The following is a 22,529-nucleotide window of genomic DNA, read 5'->3' as shown; positions in this document are numbered from 1 at the left end:
GAATTTGCTAATATGACAGTCCATTAGGGAAGATTAGTTTAGCATGAGAATGACTCCATTACTGTGTGTCCATGCACATCTTATTTTTCTCACTGGCCACAGACAGTCAAGTGGCCCCGTCTGGCTGGTGAATTTAGGATTGGGCCTCTCCAATTTTTGATTAGGCTGGAGATGTGTGTGATGGATAGGCAGGGGAGGGGCCCCGGTCTGGAAATGCATGTAATGGGGGGCGGGGAGGGGAGGGCATTAGTCTGGAGATGCAAGTGATGGGTGGGCAGGCTGTGTATGTGACGGGTGGGTGGGGGGCCCTAGTCTGGAGATGCATGTGACGGGGGGCAGGAGATATATGTGATGGGCAGATGAGGGGGTCCCTACCCTGGAGTTGTGTGACAGGCGGACGAGAGGGGTCCCTAGCCTGGAGCTGTGTGTGACGGGCGGACGGGGGGGGGGGGGGGGTGCTAGCCTGGAGCTGTGTGTGACGGGCGGACGGGGGGGGGGGTGCTAGCCTGGAGCTGTGTGTGACGGGCGGACGGGGGGGGGGGGGTCCCTAGCCTGGAGCTGTGTGTGACGGGCGGACGGAGGGGGGGCTTTACCCTGGAGTTGTGTGTGACGGGCCCTGCTCCCGGCGGGTGACGGGGACTCGGGGAGGACGAAGCCGAGCTCTGCCGGGGCGCTCGGGACCAGGCTCCGCGCGGCCAAGGCGCTGCTCTCCCGGTCCCCAGCAGCATCCAGGCCGGGCCGAGTGGCTCCCCCCATGGCAGCGGGCTCCGCCCCTGAGTGCCGGGCGCGGGAAGGGAGCCGCGCTGCGGAAGCGGCGGGCGGCTACAGGTTGCCAAGGAAGCGGCTGCGGCTCCCTCTTCCCGCGGGGAGAAAGAGCGGGACGGCCCTGCGGGGAGGCTGGTAACGTCTCCGGGGAATCCGGCGGGGCAGGGCCTGGGCGGGGCGTGGCGAGGCCCGCGGCGCTGCTTGGCGGCTCAGGGTCGTGGCCGGTAGCGGCGGGGCAGCGCTGGGGGAAGGTGCCTGGGCACTGCCCGGGGCAAGGGGAGCTGCTTGGCGGTGACCTGTAGCGCCGGTGTAGTGCCTGCCCCTTTCCCGTCCCCTCCCACTCAGGGTGGGGGATCTTGCGGCCAGGCTTTGCCCTGGCGGGCCTCCCTCCCTACCCTTTATGTCAGTTACAGTCAGTAGCCCTCCGTTTTGGGGGGTTATTTAACTTTTGTGCAATGAATGTGTGAGTGGTCGGGGCCAAGTAAACAATAAGTGCTAAATAAATATCCTTGCAACCCATGTTTACTAAGTATTGACTCTGGCCAGTAATTTCACTCAGGGTCATTTGGAAACCTCATTCTTGTTGTGGGTCTAGGTTGTGTTCATCCTGCTTTTTGTTGCATTTTATATTTGACTGAACTGAGGTACCAGTGATCCTTTAACTAATGTGCCTTCCTTTACCAGCTTGCTTTTCTATTATTTTTGGTACAGTGATGGCAATGTAGATAGATGTTTTTATCTCAACTTTTAATCTTTTTGCAGAATTAAGACAGAATGTTGTCATCTGTGCACAGACAAGATAACGATATTCCATCAGAGCTGCATGTTCAACAAAAGTTGCCTTCTCCTGATGTTGCTGAGGTAAGTCAATTCATACTAATTGTCAGGGCCATCACTAGGGGGCTGCGGGGCCTGGGCGGAAGTGACCGATTCATCTCTTCCGGGACCGACCGATCACTCACAGTGGCCCGTGGGCCCCCCCGAAGCACAGGGCCCGGAGCAGTTGCCCCCATTCGCCCTACCCAAGGAACGGTTCTGCTAATGTGTTACTGATGTATGAGCATTTGCTGCAAAGAAGAGTAATCTATGCACTTTGTTACTGATTAGACCAGGGTAGGCAAACTTTTTGGCCCAATGGCCACATCGGCGTTGCAAAACTGCATGGAGGGCCGAGTAGGGAAGCCTGTGCCTCCCCAAACAGCCTGGCCCCTGCCCCTATCTGCCCCCTCCCACTTCCCGCCCCCTGAGGACCCCCAACCCATCCAGCCCCCCTGCTCCTTGTCCCCTAACCACCCCCTTCTGGGACCCCCACCCCAACCACCCCCAGGACCTCACCCCCTATCCAACCCCCCCTGTCCTCTGACTCCCCCCCCCAACCTCCGCCCCATCCAATCGCCCCCTGCTCCCTGTCCCGACTGCCCCTGGGGACCCCCTGCCCCTAACCACCCCCCTTACCATGCTGCTCAGAGCAGCAGAAGCTCGCAGCCAGCCACACCGCCCGCGCTGCCCAGCAGGAGCGGCGGGCCAGAGGATGCGGCGAGGTGAGGCTGAGGGGGAGGGGCCAGGGACTAGTTTCCCCGGCCGGGAGCTCAGGGGTCGGGCAGGACGGTCCCGCGGGCTGTAGTTTGCCCACCTCTGGACTAGACCCTGGCTTCAAATCAAACTTTAAATTTTGCTTCCTATCTGTAGACAGTAGAAAGAAGGGATGCATTTGGGGTTTGAGGGAGTTTTGTGCCCAATTCCCCTTGAAAAAAAATCAATGGGAGCCATGTATCTAATCCCCTAGGCACTTTTGAAGAGTCTACTCTTGCTGTTTAGGAATGGAGTGCAATGCTAATAAAGGATATATGTAGGATAATTCATTAAGTGAGTTAGGGCAAGTCTACATTACAGCACTACATCGGCGCAGCTGCACCGCTGTAGCACACCTAGTGAAGAGACACTGCGCTGGTGGGAGTGAGCTCTCCCTTTGGCATAATTACTCCACCTCTGCAAGAAGCGGAAGCTATGTTTGTGGGAAAGTGTCTCCCACCGACATAGCGCCAGTGTGAACTTGTGTCGCTCTGAGGCTGCTTTTTCATATTCCTGAGCGACGTATCTTAGATCAACTCAAGCAGCAGTGTGGACCTGCCCTTAGACAAGTGTTCGTTGGAAGCTGCTTGGTCACATCTCAAGCCACTGGGAAATAAATTCAGAGGGGAAGAAGAGAAAAAGGGGGTTAGAATAGAGGATATTATGTGGAAGACTTCTGCGTTTGTTTATGAGAGTGTATGAATATGCTACACGTTTACTAAGAAGCTAAGTTCTTAAAAGAAGATTTATGCAAGTTTGGAGGGATCCTATATCCTAATTAAAGGCTACCTCTAAAAATTACATACTGAAAAAATGGATAAATTCTAGTTTGTGCTTCTCTGGCTCTGGATGAATTAGGATAAATTAAATGCTGTGCTAACCCTCCCAAGATGCTTCATAGAAGGAATTTGACTAATCTCAGTCTTAGATTTTGGTGCTTAGTTGTGCAATGTGTAAATATAGCAAAAATATTTTCATAGCAATATTAACTTGAGAACATATGAAAATTATTTGCATTCAACACACATGGAATGTAATGTATTAAGCCTCGGTATCAATATATTTTATAGAACTTACTTAACAAGTTTACATCAAATTAAATTCTTGCAAATTTACTTGTTAGAACCAATGGAGACTTAATTCACTCTTACGACTGGAACTGGGGCACTTAAATTAGTATTTGGTTAGATGGTTTCAGTAAATGCTTATGAATTTTAATTTTGTTACTGTTTTGCTGTACATATTTATATCACTCTAGAAAAAAATCTATTCCTCCTGCAACTAAGCACCCTTTATAACTTGCATCATCAGTCAAAGAATCAGTTTACAATTATTAATAATTAAAACTTCAGACTGGAACTATTATAAATTCATTGAGTATAAGATCTTTTAGAAAAACATTCTATCCGGATTAAAATAGTAACAGTGATGGAGAATTTGCTACAGCCTTTGATGTGTTGTTCCAATGGTTAATTACCCTCACTGATAATAATTTGCACCTTATTTCTAGTCTAAATTTGTCTAGTTTCAACTTCCAACCATTGGATTTTGTTATACTTTCATCTGATAGATTGGGAAGCCTTCTAATATTAAATTTCTGTTCCCCATGTAGGTACTTAACAGACCTATTAAGTCTCTTAATCTTCTTTTTGATAAGCTAAATAGCTCCTTATGTCTTTCACTAAAAGGCACATTTTCCAGCCCTTTAATCATTCTTGTGGTTCTTCTCTGAATCATCTCCATTTTACCAACCTCCTTCTTGAATTGTGGACACCAGAACTGAACTCAATATTTCAGTAGCGGTCAGTCGCATCAGTGCCAAATACAGAGGTAAAATAACCTCTCTGTTCTCCTATTTGATATTCCGTTTTTTACATTCGGAGTTCTCATTATCCTTTTGGGGTACACTGCCACACTGGGAGACCCCCAAGAGTCTCCTGTCCTTTAAGTATACCCTGCATTCTTTGTTCCTAGATGTATGACTTTACATTTGGCTGCATTGAAATGTATATTGTTTCCCAGTTTATCAAGTAATCCAGATCGCTCTGTATCAATGACGTGAACTCTTCATTTTTTAACACTCCCCAAATCTGTATGTCATCCGCAAACTTTAGCAGTAATGTCTTTACGGCGTGTCATTTTCCATAGCCAACGTTATACAAGGGAGTAACGTAGCTAGCATCATGCTCAACTGCCTTTTGTACCATGGCATGCACTCACCGCCACGGCGCCTCCTGCTGGTCAGTCCGGGAATTAAATCATCCAGCCTTGGAGCACCTCCTGCTGGCCGGTGTCTCTTCTGCTGTCGCTACTTGTCTTTTTATTCTCAATCTCCACCACTATACTTCAGGCCCCACGTCCCTCCCGGCCTGCGGTGCCCCTTTTCCTGTGTACTGCCCCGCAGCAGTGGCCCCCACACTCGGGGTCCTCCCCTCCCCGGGGAACCCCAATCCCCTAAGCCCACTTCGTCTCAGTGACCCACTGCCAGTCCTCATCTAGCCCCTTCCCTCAGGGGCAAACTGCAGTCTGAAGTGGCCACTCATCATCGGCAAGGGGGTTGGACTGGTTGCTTCTTCCTTCTTTGGCTGCTCCCCACAGCCCCAGTACTTTCTCAGGCCTTGGAAGTAAAGCCTAAGTCTGGGAGTTTGCCAGGCTGGAGCTCCTCAGCTCCTGCTCTTCCCACAACTGCTCTGTCCAGGTACCCCCTTCTGCTTGCAGGCAGCCAGTCTCTGCCTCTTCAAGGCTGGAGAAAGACTGACAGCCTTCTGGCCCTGCAGCCCTTTTATAGGGTACAGCCTGGCCCTGATTGGCTGCCTCCCAGTCTTCTCTGATTGGCTCTCAGCCCCAGCTCTCCCCAACATCTGGCTTTTAACCACTTCTGAGCCAGAGCGAGTTGACTGCCCTGCTACACCTTTGACTTCTCTAACCCTATGGAGGTGAACTGGAGACAGCCTTTCAGTGTAAGATCAATCAAGACTCCAACCCACAACCACCGGTATTGTTGTCAAGTGCATTAATCACTTAGCCACTGCACCTCATTTTTTATATAAATACATTATGTATATCACCTCCCCTCTAAACCAGGTTGTTTTTTAAGCAGTATAGCCTTCTCATTTGTGGGATTGTACCTTTTTTTGGCATCTAGTAAAATGTTTTTAAACAACTACCAATTATCCTTCACATTTTCCTGTGTAAATTGCTTCCTCAACTGATTTGGCTCATAATTGTTTTCAGCTTTATATAATTGGCCCTTTTAAATCCTTATGACTGGCTTGGACTTCATTGTCTTTGTATGCAACAAATGTAATCAAGTCACAATCACTTGCATCTATGGAAATGCTAATTTTTAGTTCTGCAATCTATTCCTCCTGTCAAGATGAGGTCTTTTATAGAATTCCCCTGTGTTGGGTGTAACACTTTTGGAATTAAAAAATTGTCCTCTATAACTTCTAGAAATTCAGAGAACGTTTTCGTTCTAGCAGCATAAGACTTCCAGCATATGTCATTCAGATTGAAGTCCCCTTTGAAATGTAAACCTGTGGAAAAAACAAAGAAATGAAAATGGGAAAAATAGAAGTTAGATGTAAAATTTCACATTATGACGAGATGTAAATAAGTGTGATGTTATTGTCTAGTTATTAAGAGTCTGATGCTAAATTCTCAGTTTTCTCAATTCTTACCTCCTATTACGTCACAGGGTAGGGCCTTTAGTAATGATGGAAATAACAGATGAAAATGATGATTTAGTTCGTCCTGAAAATTTTTCTGGAGTATTTCTACTTAATAAAGAACATAAGTTGTTTTATCTTGAGATGTCTCTTAGGCTCAGGTGGCAGGTAAGGATAGCAAGCCTAGCAATGAGTAGTACCAATTGTTACATAATTCTCAATATTGTTGTTGTAGGGAACAAGACATGCACTACCTATTACACCTGGAGAAGCAGCAAAACTCTGTGCATTGATTCAGTCCTGTGAAGATTTTTTTAGAATCAGAAAAGTCAACCAACATGGAAAATATTTTACTGGTCTAAGTGAAGAAGCAGACCAAGTAGGGAATTGTGGAAGACCTAAAAATAGTATCAGTATGAGGCTGACATTCTTAAGCCTTTCTTGCACTTCTGTTGGCATTAGAGATATTTGCACATTTGTTCTTAACCGCCTTGCATTAAATAATTTCCTGCTAAATTGGAAGGAATTCATAGAATGATGTGTGCGAAAGCATAAAGAAAATTCTACTTAATTCCTGACTAGCTGCAAATTCCTGTAGGGTGGGACTTTCAAAGGATCATCAGGGAGTTAAGCACACTATTCCCTTTTGAAATGAAATAGGATTTGGTCGCCTAACTTTCTTTGGCTCCTTTAGAAATCCCAGCTGGATTGTTTTCTATACATTTTTAAGAAGCTAATAATTAAACTATGTGGCCTTAATACTAAATTTGTTGCTATGATAACTATCATCAGAAACATCCTTCTTTCTGCCCATTTGTACAAGTAAATAATCTGGATTCTGGACTTCCCTTTTTCTCACTGTGATGGTAATATGCTTGATCTTCAGAGTATAACATCCACTATTAGCTGTTTTACAGCATTGGACAAGACTTCTTACATAAATACTAAAGAAAGTAGGAGAAAAGTATGTAGAGAAATAGGTTATTGGGGAGAAAATTGGTACCATCTTTTAATTCCATTCTATTTCCCATAATAAAAGGGATGATGGACATTTGAAATAACCTTCTAAAATAATTCTGGCCCCATATTCTGGTTTGTTATCTGGTGATAGATAATCTTTTGATTAAGCTTTGATTGTTATAGGTAGAAAATATGTCTTGAAATAGTTGGGAAGAAGATAAAGACTGAAATAAAATAAAATGTTTGTAAGTTTTCAGCATGCATGGAGGAGGAAACCTTGAAGCAGAATTGGAGTTCATTTACCAAAGTTATGGATAAACATCAGACCAAGCTGAAAGAACTGTCACCACAGCTCAAAAGCAGATCACAGGAAAACTTCCTAGAACAAAACCTGAGTGAAAGTGAAATGAGATGGTATGCTTCAGACTGGGAAAAATACAATTACAGAATTTCATGAGACCAACAGTCTTTCATCTGTTCCTACTGCATTTATTTGTGCTTCTTTAGCTGTTCAAATCCACACAATATGTTCAAAACATAAATATTTATCTTCTGTGGGTGCAATTCATGCCTGGGCAGAGGATTCATTTAAGGCTTTGTGTTTTGACAACATAGGGGCTTATGTAGGTCCTCTGAACAGAGATTAATTTCACCCTATAATAGGGAACTTTTTGAAAATCCCACCCTGCCTGTGTTTGCAACCCAAACACTGCTGCATATTGTACTAGTTCATGAGACCCTGCAAGTGAGATTGTTTAGTCTTATTTTCACTCCCCTGGCTGAGTGAAATACAAAAAGCAAACAGCTTAATTAGTGAAAAGTACATTTGATTTTTAGAAGTTCATGATACAGTCATCTAAGGAGTTATTGGTAAAACTTAAAATAAACTTTGCTTTAAACCTTTTTTTTTTTTTTAATAGGGTAAATCCCAAAGTTCCTACTTCTGCTGGCTTTAGAGGACATAGAATGCAGCAGCAAGAAAGTGTTCCCATAAGTGTTCAGTGTAAATAATTTATCATATGCAAAGGAAAGGGAAGGAGTTGTAGCCTGCATATTAAGGGAACACTACAGGCCAAATTCTGAGGTTCTTACTCAGAGAAAACTTGAGAAAATTCTGCCTTTGGTTAATAAATATTTGTGAAATGGAAAAGTTTATTTATATTTATATATATTAAACATGTATAGTTAGTGCAATTTGATTTCTATTAAGTTCTTCTTGTGAATAGGTTGAAAGAAGATGAAATTGCCACATTACAAGAAAAGATTCTTGAAGCCGAGATGGCAATCAGTTCAACAGAAATGTTTTTGCCTTCATTTAAAGTCACTATTGCTGGAATGACAAATGTAAGTTTCTGTATTTTGCTGTATTTTAATACTATACAAAAATTTGTGTACATATTTACTCTCAGAACTCTAACTGGGTTAGTGTTCTGGGATATGCTGTACAGTTTTTTTTTTTTTTTTTGCTCCACTCATTTCTGCAGAATTAAACATTTATTGTAAAAAACCTTAAATGTCTAACTCATATGGTTGATTAGAAAAGCACTCTAAATGTTGACTGATGTGATATCTGAGTGCAGACATACATCTTTAAATAAGAGCTTTGAGGGGTCCAAATGTTTGTTTTCATCTCACATGAATGTTAATTCTGAACCCTAATGTTGTCAGTTTAAAAGTCAACATTCTGAGCTATTTCACTGCTGATCATTTTAGCAGAAACATATAGCTACTTGTGTATTCTGGGTTTGTGAGCAGAACTTGAGTACATTTGCATCTTCTTGCCCAATTGTAACCTTGTTTATACACAATATTGTACAGTAGATATATTGTTTACTATGATTTAAAAAAAATCTTCAAATGAAGTTTTTGATGTCTGTAACCTGTTGAGTACAAATACATTATTACTATTTAAGTTTATAAAACAAAACAAATATTATTCTAGGAGTCAAGATATCTTGATTTTTTGCATTCCCTCATGGTTAATTTGTTTAAAAATTGCCATTGGGAATTCACACTTTTCTGTACAACAGAGTTAACATTTCCAATAGTACTTCAATTTCTCTCCAGATAGAAATATCATGAATACATATGTGCAAATCAGGATGAAATAACTTCTGTGATAGTACTTACTAAAAGGTCTGCTACCTGATTGTCCTTTGTTATTTTTGGAGCAGCAAAATTAGTTTGATTTAAATGGATTTTCCCTTGAGAGTAGAAAATTGGGCCTTTTATCAGCAAAAAAGTTAAAATAGAAAGAGCATATGCTTGATCTCTCTGTTACAAACTTTGAAGAGTGAATATTGAATTGTGTAGTATTTCATACCAAAATGTTTAAATCCTAATCTAAACAGGATTTTGCATATTCATTATCATATTTTGCAGTGTACTTAGAAAAATAGTTTTATGGTTTTGATATGTTAAAGCTAAATTTTAATAATGGTAATCGTGCTGTTTTGGGGAAATATTGTAGTATACTTACGGTATATTTGTTTGTGGCTTAATATTTTATCAGGTGTGTAACCTTTCTACATCAGATATGATTAAGATTTCTAAACAAGAGGATTTACTGATAAAGGAACTAGAGACTCTCAAACACATAAAAGGATTATTACTACACCTACTTAGAACAACAGAGCATAAAGAAGTAAGATGACCCAAAGCAATCTTGGGGTGGTTTAACAGTGAGCACGAACACATTTTTTTTTCCTGATCTTTTTCAGTAGTGTTTTCAAAGAAAGGAAGCAATAGCCAGTCACAGAAAATGCAAAATTATAGTATTTCAAATATTCTTTATTGTCCAAATCAACCCCAGATTGTGTGGAAGTTCAGCCTATTTTGAGAAATCTATGTTATGCTATGCTTGTATAGTATTGTAAATATCACAGATACTTTCCTTTCATGTATATGTTAGTCTTTAAGCACAATATTTGCTGAATAAGACAGAATAGGAATTGCTTGACTTCAAAAAGATATATTAAATTTTTAATAAAAAGCAGATGAGAGAAGACGTGATTCTTCTTTATTCTGGAGCCTGTATATATAGAATAATCAGGAGGGAGAGGAAGTTTTAAAAAGGAAAAGACAAACAAACAGAGAACGGCAATTGATAAATAATAGGGAGGCAGAGAAAGAAGAAAAGTGAAGAAATATAGAGAGCATTATATTACAATAGTGGTGTGATTATCTCTTTGTGTTTGAATACCTGCAATTCACAGGTGTTTGTATTCAAACAAAACCAAACATACATAAGCAGTGAATTCCTAAAGTGGACATTGTACATGTGTGCTCTGGCTCTGTTCAGAATGATCTGTAAGGCTTCCCTCTCACTGATGAGCCAGAGTACATCATGCTTCTAAAATCCAGCAGAGTGCACTCTGCAAATACCAGTGCAGAGAATGCAGCTCTCATTTGCTTTTCCCCTTGCTACTTTTCCCTGCTTTCCGATCCATCTGTAGTTTGACACCCAACTTGCTGGCTATCTCCTTCCTATAATTCAGTATTCATATTGGGCCTGGTCCTATAACATGCTGAGTTATCTAAACTTCCTTGGAAGTCAGTGAGCCCATTCTCTGAAATTAAAAAGTCTGGGATTTACTTAACTGGAAGTTCCATCAATTAGGGTAAAAAGACTAATTGATAAAATAAGGACAACTTTGACTGCCAAATTATGTAATTGATGATTGTGTGATAGTTATGGCTATATACATGGTTTTGCCATTCCAAGTTTATTTATATTTGTGATAGAAGTTAATATTGTGGGATATTAGATTTTGGGGTCTGGAGATAATCTTAGCTGCCATCAAACAATATTTTCAGAAACACTTAAGGAAATGCTTCACTTTGTCTTTAAAATAGATGAATGGAATACACACTTGACCTTTAGGCTACTATTTGAACAAGGAAAATTAAATAAGCATGGCATGTAAGTGCTTCCATTTAAAAAATAATCAGTGTTACATATAGAATTAATCTTGGTTTATTTTCCCCTATTCATAAGCTCCGCACATAGAATGAATAGAATCTCTTAAGATATTTCCCACCAATTGTATATAATCATGCATGTCAAAGTAAATATCTCCTTGCTGTTGGTATTTCATATGTATCAGTCTCCATTCTGAGTACACTGAATCCGCAAGTTCCATATACTGTAAAATAATTAATTTTAAAATATTGGTTGTTTTTTCTATTTTGAACATGCAGATAAGCAGTAAACAAATTGACATTTTGATGCAGAAGTTAACTGAAAGTGAAACTGAAAATGATGTAAGTAAATTACACTTTCTGGCTCCTTACTCTATCAAGGCATGCCAAAACAGTGAAATCCCAGTCTCATACAATTCCACTAGGCAACTGCCAGACCTAGGATCAGGAAGACTGCTTGGTCTTTCTGTCTTGCACTCACATGTATGTGTATATTGATATACTTGCCTGGCTTCCACCCAATTTCCATCATTTTGTTTCTTCCTTACCCATTTGACTAGTGAGATTTTTCAGGAGTATGGTGTCACGCTTATTACACAGAGTTTAATGTGCTGTATATTACCCTATATTCAGCATGGGCCAGTTTCTGATGTTGTTCACCAGTGTAATTCCAGAGAGTAACTTTAATGGAAATGCTACTTATTTATACTGGTGTAACTGAGAAGAATGTCTAGCTTTGTTTCTCTAAGACCAGATGTTACTTTTGCTTCAATGTTATGGTTATTCAAGAGCATTGCCTTTTTATTCTGACATAAATCGATAGGCAGTGTAAGGGAGGGAAAAGCTGTGAATTCGTTGCCCTCCAAAATTACCATTTTTGTTATAGTTTATGTAATGTTTCCATTCCGTCATGAGGTCGCATTCCTGCCCAGATGGTAGCTATCGTAATCAGGCTACACAGTTTTGAGAAAGCAGATGGAACTAAACGTTTGTAAACCCTCCAAATCATTCCCCCAAATATGCCATTTGCCACAAATGAGAAAATAAAGGGCAATATGGTATCCAAGTACCTAAATCTTCAGAAAGGTGAATCCAGACAGTTAACTCCTTGAAAGCAATGATAAGAGAAGTTTTAACTATTTTGGTGCAACTTCAGTATTACAAAGAAATGTAAAATTCCACCAGTATCTTTTTTTTTAAATAATTTTAAAACAAAGTAATTGAAAGTTGAAGTTCAATTTACCCCAGTACTGAGAAGGAATAACAAGATGCTTAGCTGAAAAGCATGATACAGTGTAAATATCTCATGTAGCATGTATTATTATCCTCATTTTATAAATGGGGTAAATTGAGGCCCAAGGTGGTGTTAATGACTTGTCCAAGGCCAAAAAATATAACCCAAATCACTTTATTCCTAATCTGAGCAGAAATTGACTACATTGGAATTGGAATGCTATCAGATTTAAAAGAGCTATTTATTTTTATTTTTTTTCACAACCCAGGAAATCTGATACTCAGTAGTTAAGGCAACCTGAACTATAGGTGTCAGTACAAGGGCTGCTTATGGAACATTACCTGTCTGGGGGAGGGACAGAATATGGCTGTTATGTCTGAAAACCATTCAGCCAACACATTTTCCTTCAACAGAGATTAAATCCTTAACCTTAATTTCCGGTGAAGACCAAATAACCTTTACAATTAGGAGCTCCTCTCTCAGAAGTAACATTACTTTTACTTTGTTCACAAATATTTCATAGAATCATAGAATCATAGAATATCAGAGTTGGAAGGGACCTCAGGAGGTCATCTAGTCCAACCCCCTGCTCAAAGCAGGACCAATTCCCAGCTAAATCATCCAAGCCAGGGCTTTGTCAAGCCGGGCCTTAAAAACCTCCAAGGAAGGAGACTCCACCACCTCCCTAGGTAACGCATTCCAGTGTTTCACCACCCTCCTAGTGAAATAGTTTTTCCTGATATCCAACCTGGACCTCCCCCACTGCAACTTGAGACCATTGCTCCTTATTTACTGGCTCTGTGTTTAGATTGGTTTTTGTTTTTTTTTACTCACCAGAGTAGCACCCCATTCTTGTTTAATTCCTTTTTCTGGCTTTTCCCTTATTGTCTGCTCTGTCTCCTTGCTCACTTGTGACCTCTTCAAACATAATTTTGAAAAAGCAGAATTTTCAAAACAATTTGATAAGTAAATGAAGTGTATGTGTATCCTTCAGTAATTTGACTTGCAGGAAATTGACAAAAAGAGTGTCCCAGAACAAATCCCTATAATACAAGCCAACATTGTACATCAGCTAAGTTTAGGTACCCAATTATCTTGACTGTGCATCTGTATACTTAAATTAATGTCCCTGCTTTGAGACACTTTTGTTCTTATATTTAGGTGTACACTTTCTTTGCTTTTAAGCATCACCTTGAAATGTTTGTGCCACTGGAAATGAGAGCTCAGTTACCCTAATAAAGTATCCCTTTTACACAGGACCGGCTCCAGGGTTTTGGCCGCCCCAAGCAGCCACACACACACAAAAAAAAAAGAGTCGCGATCGCGATCTGCGGCGGCAATTCGGCGGAAGGTCCTTCGCTCCTAGCGGAAGTGAGGGATTGCCGCCGAATACCTGGATGTGCCGCCCCTCTCCGGAGCAGCCGCCCCAAGCACCTGCTTGAGAAGCTGGTGCCTGGAGCCGGCCCTGGGTGCACTGTTATGAAAATGTAGCCCAAAATGTGCATATGGAGACCTTTTCATTTTGTGTTCATTTTCCTTCATGAAGGGTCTCAGAAAAGAAACACTTGAAACAGAGAAGCATATTGTAGAGCTTTCTTCTCAGCTTCAACAGGAAAAAGTAAGTCATTTCCCCCCTCAGAATGGATGTTTTATCTCAGTGTGCTAAATTCTTACCTCCAAATCTCCTAATTTTTCAAATTGTGAGAAGGGTAATATTTAATTTCAAACATTATATGAAAAGCTATTCCTGTGGGCCAGTGCTTCTCACAGAAGTGGACACATACCAGGAAGTTTGACTCCAGATGTTCTTTTTTGGATTGTGAACCATCCTCACCCCAGCCCCTCCAATGGTCAGTGTGAGGGATGGCTCCGAAGGGGGAGGTTGGTTTGGACCTGACTGTCATTTCTCATTTAAGATTAGGTTTAGGCTAATGTTGCACAAATGCATAAGGTAGAGAGGTAGGGTTGCCAAGTGTCTGGTTTTTGACCCCTCACCCTCTCCCGCACCCCAACCCTGTTCCCCAGCTCTGAGCCCCCTCCCACACCCAAACTCCGTCCCAGAGACTACACCCTGCTTCCCCTCCCGCACCCCACTCTCTTGTCCCAGCCCGGAGCCCCCTCCCACAGTCACTCTGCTTGTGCTCTTTGAGTTCATCGCCCTCTGAAGGCTAGTGCTCTAGACAGTGCTAACCTCACCAAAATGTATAAATAAAGGTTCCTTTTACCTTCTGTACCAGACAAGGGAGGTGGTTCCATGCAAAGTGAGGGTGGGAGGAAAAGCACTGACTATACTCAATAAAAGGGGTAAAACAGCTCTTGGCAGTGCTTCGGTTGAGGGCATTATGCTTGAGTCCGGGTTTACAATCTATTTCATAATTACATTGTGTCTGTGCATGACTCACAGAATGTGTATACTACCATACGTTAGAAATCAATTATACCAAAAAAATAGAGAAATCTTCTTATGGCATATCTGTATAAATTAAAAGATTTGTGTTCATATCTTTTGCATAGGCAAATGCACTAAAAGCAGATCACCTATCAAAGTCAGTAGAAGCTGTACAAGCCCACCTGCAATGCCAGATTCAAAAAAAGGAGGCTGAGAATGATCAGTTGAAAGCAAAAATACAGGTTACAAATATTTTTCCTTTGGGTTTACTTTTAGTTCATTGGTAAATTAATAGAAGTATATTAGGGCCAGAGGGCCATTTTTAATTAGAAGTTGTTAGTCAAATCTTAAAATGTCACTTGCTATTATTAAATTAAATCCCTGGTATAGACAAATTAGAATAGAAAACCCCAAACCAGTAAAAATAATGGAAATAGATATTTCTTGAGAGCCATTTGGACAATGTTCTTAGTTACAAATGAATTTTACGAATGTTCAGAGCTTACACTATAGACACTCATAGAATGATGTATAAAGTATCCAAAGTAACGCCTTTATCCTGCAAACACTTACACATGTGCATATAAGGAGTCCCACTGAAGAGAATGCAACTATTCACATGTTTAAAGTAAACATGTATGGAAATGTTTGCAGGATCAAGGCCTAATAAAGGGATGCATAATTCAGTGTTAACAAACAGAGAAAGTTGACAGGAGTTATCAGTGTTGAAAGACTGCAAGGGTGTGATCAGGTAGCTGCAAGGGAGGAGACAGACTAGCCACAGATTCTCTATAAGTATTTGAAATTTGCAAGGAAGGTGAAATTTAAGATTGAGCAGGTGAGTTGTCTTAAAAGTGGACTATCCCTATTACCTTTTATCTTCTTGAATTTACCTGATACCTTACCATCAATTTGTTGGTCAATTGCTTGTTATCTCATACACACAATAAAAAAAAATCTTTTATATGAATATAAGCCTCTGTTCACTTTCTCCAGCTTAGAATAATAATAATAAAAAGGCTGTTCACTCTTACTGAACAATATTGTGATAATGGTCTCTGCTGCACACACTTTCAATAGGCCAAACTTCAATCAGGACTGCTACTGCTGAAAATATAACCGCCAAGCTTGTTTTTTTATTTAAACTCATTCTTGCTTGTACACTAAATAATGACAATGACATTCACTAAAACCCTGTGTTAGCCGTACTTTATTCTCCCTTATTAAAGATGAGCTAATTTTGTTTGGCTCTTTTTATGGTCTGTGCTGTCTATAGGCCTGGCTGTCATGCCTGCTGGTTCTTTACCAGTTCAATTCATTCATCTACATACTAGATAACATAACTGAAATTAGCTTCTTTGTCTACTACATATAGTATTGTTCTCTGCATACAGAATTATGGCTAACGGAGCCCAAACAAAGCAGCCGAGTAAATGGGCTTTGTGCAGGGTTCTTTTCCAGGGCAAAGTAGCATGGAATCCTACCCCACTGGCAATGGAGCACCAGTGGAGAGGCCACTTCTACAATTCATGGTCTGTGACAGCTTGCATAGGTGCTCTGTCATCTCACATCATATGCAGAGGGGAAGGTTTGGCCAGTTGATTTGTATAGTTAATTAAAAATTCCTAAAATAGAATTTCTTACTGGAGAAGGATAGAGCAGCATATCATTTTCATTTCATTTTAACTGAATCGCTAAGTAATTATTCGTGGTTGCTCCAAATCAGTTGTAACTAGCCAGATATTCAATCTTTTAAGCACAATTAAAGAAACTAGGGAAATTAATACAAGTTTGCAATATAATTTTAAAGGGGAAGGAGAGATTTTATATAATCTGAGGAAAGCTGAGGTTTGTAGTTAAGCTAAGCATTGTATGTGTATTAGCTGAACAAGTCAGAAAAATCAGTTGAAATCATTTTACATGCGTAATTTGGGTCTTTTGGTCACTCTCAAAGCCCTCGTAGAACAGTAGGAGTTGATAGCCATGATATGTGATATTGCAAAAGTAACTTGCCTAGATTAGTAATAAGGCTTGGATTTGACCTAGGACTCTGATGTTTGGGATATTAATGATCTCCTTATAAATACCATACAGACAAATATGCAGGTTTTTTGTGTTTAGACTTACTAGAATCTTACTCAACTACAAAGATAAACTCAATTGATAAGTTAATTATAGGAATTAATTAATTCTAACAGTGATTATACCTGTTTCTTGGTGGATATGACGTTCTAATAGTGCATATAAACCTTTATAATGATGTATTTTTACACTTTGGAAAATAGGAATGAAAGTGATTTTAAAACAATATCACCGTGGAGGTTTCAGAGCAATGCCAAATACTAACATTGTGTGTGTGTGTGTGTGTGTGTGTGTGTGTGTATTAGGGCTGTCAATTAATCACAGTTAACTCACACAATTAACTCAAAAAATTAATCGTGATTAATTGCACTGTTAAACGATAGAATACCAATTGAAATGTATTAAATATTGTTGGATGTTTTTCTACATTTTACAATATATTGATTTCTGTTACAACACAATGCAAAGTGTACAGTGCTCACTTTATAGTATTTTTTATTACAAATATTTGCATTGTAAACATGATAAACAAAAGAAATAGTATTTTTCAGTTCACCTCATACAAGTACTGTAATGCAATCTCTTTATCGTGAAAGTGTAACTGACAAATGTAGGGTTTTTTGGTTACATAACTGCACTCAAAAACAAAACAATTTAAAACTTTAGAGCCTACAAGTCCACTCAGTCCTACTTCTTGTTCAGCCAATCGCTAAGACAAATAAGCTTGTTCACGTTTACAGGAGATAATGCTGCCTGCTTCTTATTTACAATGTCACCTGAAAGTGAGAACAGGCGTTCGCATGGCATTTTTGTAGCTGGTGGTGCAAGGTATTTATGTGCCAGATATGCTAAACATTTGTATACCGCTTCATGCTTCGGCCACCATTCCAGAGGACATGCATTATCTCCTGGCAGCATTATCTCCTGCAAATTGTAATCTAACTTGTTTGTCTGAGTGATTGGTTGAACTAGAAGTAGGACTGAGTGGACTTGTAGGCTCTAAAGTTTCACATTGCTTTATTTTTGAATGCAGATATTTTTTGTACATAATTCTACATTTGTAACTTTCATGATAAAGAGATTGCATTACAGTACTTGTTAGGTTAATTGAAAAATACTATTTCCTTTGTTTTTTACAGTGCAAGTATTTGTAATCAAAAATAAATATAAAGTGAGCACTGTACACTTTGTATTCTGTGTTGTAATTGAAAATGTAGAAAACATCCAAAAATATTTAAATGGTATTTTTTAATTGGGCGATTAATCACGATTATTTTTTTTAATCACTTGACAGCCCTAATATATATATGGTATTTGCCATTAAGAAGTCAACATTTGGAAATTAAAAGTAAGGTAGATTTTTTTTTTTCCAGGTTTGGAAGATTACTTATTTTCTCCTCTAACACTTTTACTCCAGAACATGAAATTAAGTATACACATTTCATGTTTTGTTCTGAAGGATATTGCTTTTTGTACTTCTGCACAGTGTCATTATTAGAATTCTCCTAGCGCATTTTATTAAATGGTATATTTCAAGGAATAAGCTGATCTTTGCATAAAGATTCAGTGAAAGTACACTGAAGGTTTTCAAAGGAGTCTAAGGTAATTAAGTGTCCATATCCCACTGAAGTCAGCTGATACCCTGACAAAGCCTTCGGACAGCTTGAATGTTTTCTGCTCATTATGAAATGAGTTCCAAGTTTAAATTTACCTAAGCCTAAGCCTTTGTAAAGGATGGAGCTGCATGCTACACAGGACTGTCAGTCATAGTGTGATAGTGACATCTTGTGGTGATATAAAAGAATTACAATTGTATTCCCTATGTATTTCTTTAACTGTTAATATAAGCTACAAGGTAGGTGAGGTAATATCGTTTACCAGTGTATAAGCAACAGACTGACAAATAAAAATATTCTATATTCTCCTAAATTTGCTTCATTCATTGAAGATATTACCTCCCAAGTCACAGTTATAAATATCAAAGTCAAATATAAACTGCTTCATTTCACACTTACATCAAGAAGTAGCATTGTTCCTTTTTTCCCCTTTTGACTACCAAGTAAATTTCATGTCATTCTAGCTATGTATGTGTCTGGAACACACTTTAGGAAGGGTCACGGCCCAGACTTGAATGAGAAGGCACTATACCTGTTTTTAATTTATGTTACATTTAGTCATGTCTGCCTTTAAACTATTTTAAGATGACCTGAAAGTATTTTATATAGACTGGTATATGTAGCTGACATGTTTACTACTTTATTGCACGGTGGAAAAATCGTTGATGATATCAATGTGGATTTAAGACTGTCCATCAAGAAACAGTTGCATGCTGGTAGCTTGTTGATGCCATCGATGACCATCCTAAAGACCCTCTGTGTTTGGGCCCTCTTTAAAGCAGTCTTTAAGGATACATCTGATTGCTTTCTTCACCAAATGTCACTGTACCTCGTTTTAACGTCTTTGATGTGGTTTGCCTTTAGCATCCTTATTTAAATAAAAAATGCTATATAGGGGAACAAACATAAATATCATGATAGTAACACCCATGAAAAATCTAGTTCAAGTAACTTGCCCAGCCTTGCATAGGAACTCTGTAGCCAAGGCAGGAAGAGAATCCAGTTCTCCAGGGCAACATTCATCTGACTCAACGTTGAGACCATCCTTTCTCTTCTTGCAATCTTCTGCCTCATTCACTGTGTACTTCTAACTTCCGCAACAAATGATGCAGGGGTGCTGTAGATACACCTCTACCCCGATATAACGCTGTCCTCAGGAGCCAAAAATTCTTACCGCGTTATAGGTGAAACCGCGTTATATTGAACTTACTTTGATCCGCCAGAGCGCTCAGCCCCGCCCCCCCCAGAGCGCTGCTTTACCACGTTATATCCGAATTCGTGTTATATCGGGTCACGTTATATCAGGGTAGAGGTGTAATTGTCTTATTCGCTACACAGCCCTGATTCATCCCCAGAGCAGGTGCATCCAGACCACTCAATGCTGAATGAGGCAGAGGTCCTGTGGAAAAAATAGCATGCGATCATATAATTAAAGACTGTACTATAATGCATACACATAAGGCAGTGTTGGCGTTTCCTAACTTTTGAGTGTGTGACTATGCAGCCTTAATGTCCTTTTAATGTATTTGGTTAAATGTAATTTCCTAATTTTTTCAAAAACAAACTGGAAAAACAGAGTTTCTGTCCTGTGGAGTCATATTGATCTCCTGGTTGGGTTATCAGCAGGTTTTAGACGCTTACATCCAGAGCACATACTGGTACCACTTGAGCTAATGTAGTAACTGATAGCAATAGTAGGTGGTTATATTCTGTGTGGGCCAGCCACTAGAGGAGGATGGAAAAACACACTTTTTCAGTGGTCTTCAGATCTATTTGCTGACAACAGAAGAATGTAGCGATTTAGGACTCTTGAGTTCTATTCCAGGTTCTGGAGGGGAGTATTTTCTAGTAGTTGTAGACTCTGCTGCCCCTGTGACCCCAGTCTGCCCTTGTCCCCATCTGCTGCTGCCCCCCACAATCTACTCACTGATTTCTATCCTCTTCCCATTCTGCTGTGCCCCCATCCCCATGGCTTTTCCCCACCATTTGGCTTCTTCCCTACCCTCTGACTTATGCACCCTCCTCCTCATCTATCCCTCCATCCCCATTTCTCACTACTCAGTGGGTGGAAATACTGGGTGCACAGCTTCTGCTCTCACCCTTGTGCATGTATTTGGGATGCAGGAAGCCTAATGCAGGTGAGGTGGAAATCTTTCTCCCCTGCATGGTTATGTTACTGTGACTCAAAATCTGCCCCATAATGTTCAGAACATATTCATTTTGCTTAATTATTCTGCAGACTCTGGAAAAGAAAATAACTGAGTGGAAGCTTCAAATTGGAAAACACAAGCACCAAATTTTAGCTGTAAAGGAAACAAATGAGCAAAAGAAGAAAGCTCTGAAAAAAGCAACCAGAGCCCAGAAACAAAGAGCTGAATGTTTTGAAGCATCCATTGAAAAACTAACTTCCAAAATTAGAAAGAGGGTAAGTGGCTGTGTTGATATAATCAAGTGTTTTTTAAAATAATCAAGTATTGTTTAAAATAATAAGTGCAATCAAACATTAAGATTGCCTCATCGTTGGAGAACAGTAATGACCAACTGAGCATACTGTACTCTGGATTGGTACATTTTAATTTGTTCCACTTTAGAAAAGGGTAATTTAAAATCAGTGATCCAAAAGCAATTGCTAGATAAGATGCATGAACTTTAAGGTCAGAAGGGACCATCATGATCATCTAGTCTTTATTTTGTTTACAAGATTAAAAAGTCAGTTTAGTGAATGACTTGGACCATGTGGTTGTACACTTTGTAATTTTGCTCTACGGGGTCTGGTCTCCTTTCAGTATGGTATATGCCAGTTAATGCTACTAGGAGTCATGCACATTAATCCCTAAATATCATTGAGAAGCTTGTTCCCTTACATTCATAGGTGGGCTCCGATCCTGCAGTTTGAGCTGTGTGGATAGACATTGAAGTTAATGGGCACAAGTGTCCACTCACACAGGCTAGGTCTACCCTACCCGCCTGAATCGGCAGGTAGAAATCGACCTCTCGGGGATCGATTTATCGCGTCCCGTCGGGACGCAACAATCGATCCCCGAATCGACGCTCTTACTCCACCAGCGGAGGTGGGAGTAAGCGCTGTCGACAGAAAGCCGCAGAAGTCGATTTTGCCGCCGTCCTCACAGCGGGGTAAGTCGGCTGCGATACGTCTAATTCAGCTACGCTATTCACGTAGCTGAATTTGCGTATCTTAAATCGACTCCCCCCTGTAGTGTAGATGTACCCACAGATCAGATTGCAGGATGGGGATCTTGATGTCTTAGTACTCAGCCATTGTCTTTTTTTAAAATGGATCCAGCAGGCAGCATGTCTTGTAGATGCTCAAATTTCTCATTGTAAGCTGTATGCTCTGAATTTTATAGAGCTTTGAAAATGAAGTTAGAACCCTCTCATTCAGCTGTTGCTCAGACCTTGTTGAGGGCCTCTTGCTGCCTCAGCATTTTTTTCACCAATGTTAAGAAATTTCAGAAGGCCAGGAGAATCAGAACTTTTTTGAGTGATCTTTCTGGAGTTGGTGGCTTACAATTCTGAATGGAATCAGTTGGCCCATTAGAGTACATTTAAAACTTGGTCTCCTTTCATTGCACTTCCCAATAGGTGGGAATATACTTTCATCATAACATTTCATAGCATGTTATACCATTGTAGACATAGAATGACTACGCAAATGTATTGTATCAGGATCTAATTAAATTTGCTTTGTTTCTTCTTTGTGGGCTTAATTTACCTTCAGACCATACGATGCAACTTGTTTTTCTCATGATGACAATCAGTTGTACTGGACATTTTAATTAATTAATTAATTTAATTAATTTAATTGCCATTTGTCTAACTTCAATTTCAGTTTTTTTGTGTTGTCATAGTGCTTTCTCTTTATTTTCCTATTGTGAGGTTTAAGGTGAAGGTTTTCAAAGCAGTTAATTTTAATGAAACGTGTGGCTAACTCTTCACCGCTTTGAAAAGCTCAACTTAACTGCCATGAAATAAACCACAAAATCCAATCTTTCTTCTTTTGTGTTTGAAACTCTCTTAGTTAGCTATTGTTTCTTTTTCACAACATTTTGCTATTATGACTCAATTTTATTCTGGCATTTATTTTGATCTCTTTTTTTAAAATGTCATTCTTATGTCTCAGATTAGTACAGTTGAATATATTTATTTTAAGAAATCATTTTACCTCAAATTTTGAAGTCTTGCTGTAGTCTGCAGCTTGAAAACACATGAATGCTTAATTGTGATTCAGTTCTAGGGACTCATAATTCTGTAGTTCAAGCTTATTTAATATATTTAAATTATTTTAATTTCTCTCCTTGAGA

At 39.9% G+C, this 22,529-nt stretch overlaps 1 protein-coding gene across 17 annotated transcripts in view; it reads left to right on the top strand.

Annotated features, from left to right (window-relative positions):
• Nucleotides 1-258: 258 nt before the first annotated feature.
• ODF2L (outer dense fiber of sperm tails 2 like) overlaps nucleotides 259-22,529 on the top strand; it is a 45,299-nt gene continuing 23,028 nt past the window's right edge. The window contains exons 1-10 of one of the 17 annotated variants that reach the window (XM_065554174.1): nucleotides 259-283; nucleotides 1,528-1,626; nucleotides 6,241-6,384; nucleotides 7,216-7,379; nucleotides 8,192-8,309; nucleotides 9,478-9,609; nucleotides 11,166-11,228; nucleotides 13,667-13,738; nucleotides 14,635-14,751; nucleotides 20,447-20,632. In XM_065554174.1, coding sequence (XP_065410246.1) covers nucleotides 1,540-1,626; nucleotides 6,241-6,384; nucleotides 7,216-7,379; nucleotides 8,192-8,309; nucleotides 9,478-9,609; nucleotides 11,166-11,228; nucleotides 13,667-13,738; nucleotides 14,635-14,751; nucleotides 20,447-20,632 — 1,083 coding nt within the window. In that variant the 5' untranslated portion in view covers nucleotides 259-283; nucleotides 1,528-1,539. The other 16 variants (XM_065554170.1, XM_065554176.1, XM_065554173.1 and 13 more) reach the window with 16 other exon arrangements.

Source organism: Chrysemys picta, chromosome 8, assembly GCF_011386835.1.
Source record: "Chrysemys picta bellii isolate R12L10 chromosome 8, ASM1138683v2, whole genome shotgun sequence".
NCBI classification, from domain to species: domain Eukaryota; kingdom Metazoa; phylum Chordata; order Testudines; family Emydidae; genus Chrysemys; species Chrysemys picta.
This window is presented reverse-complemented; position numbering and strand designations above follow the sequence as displayed.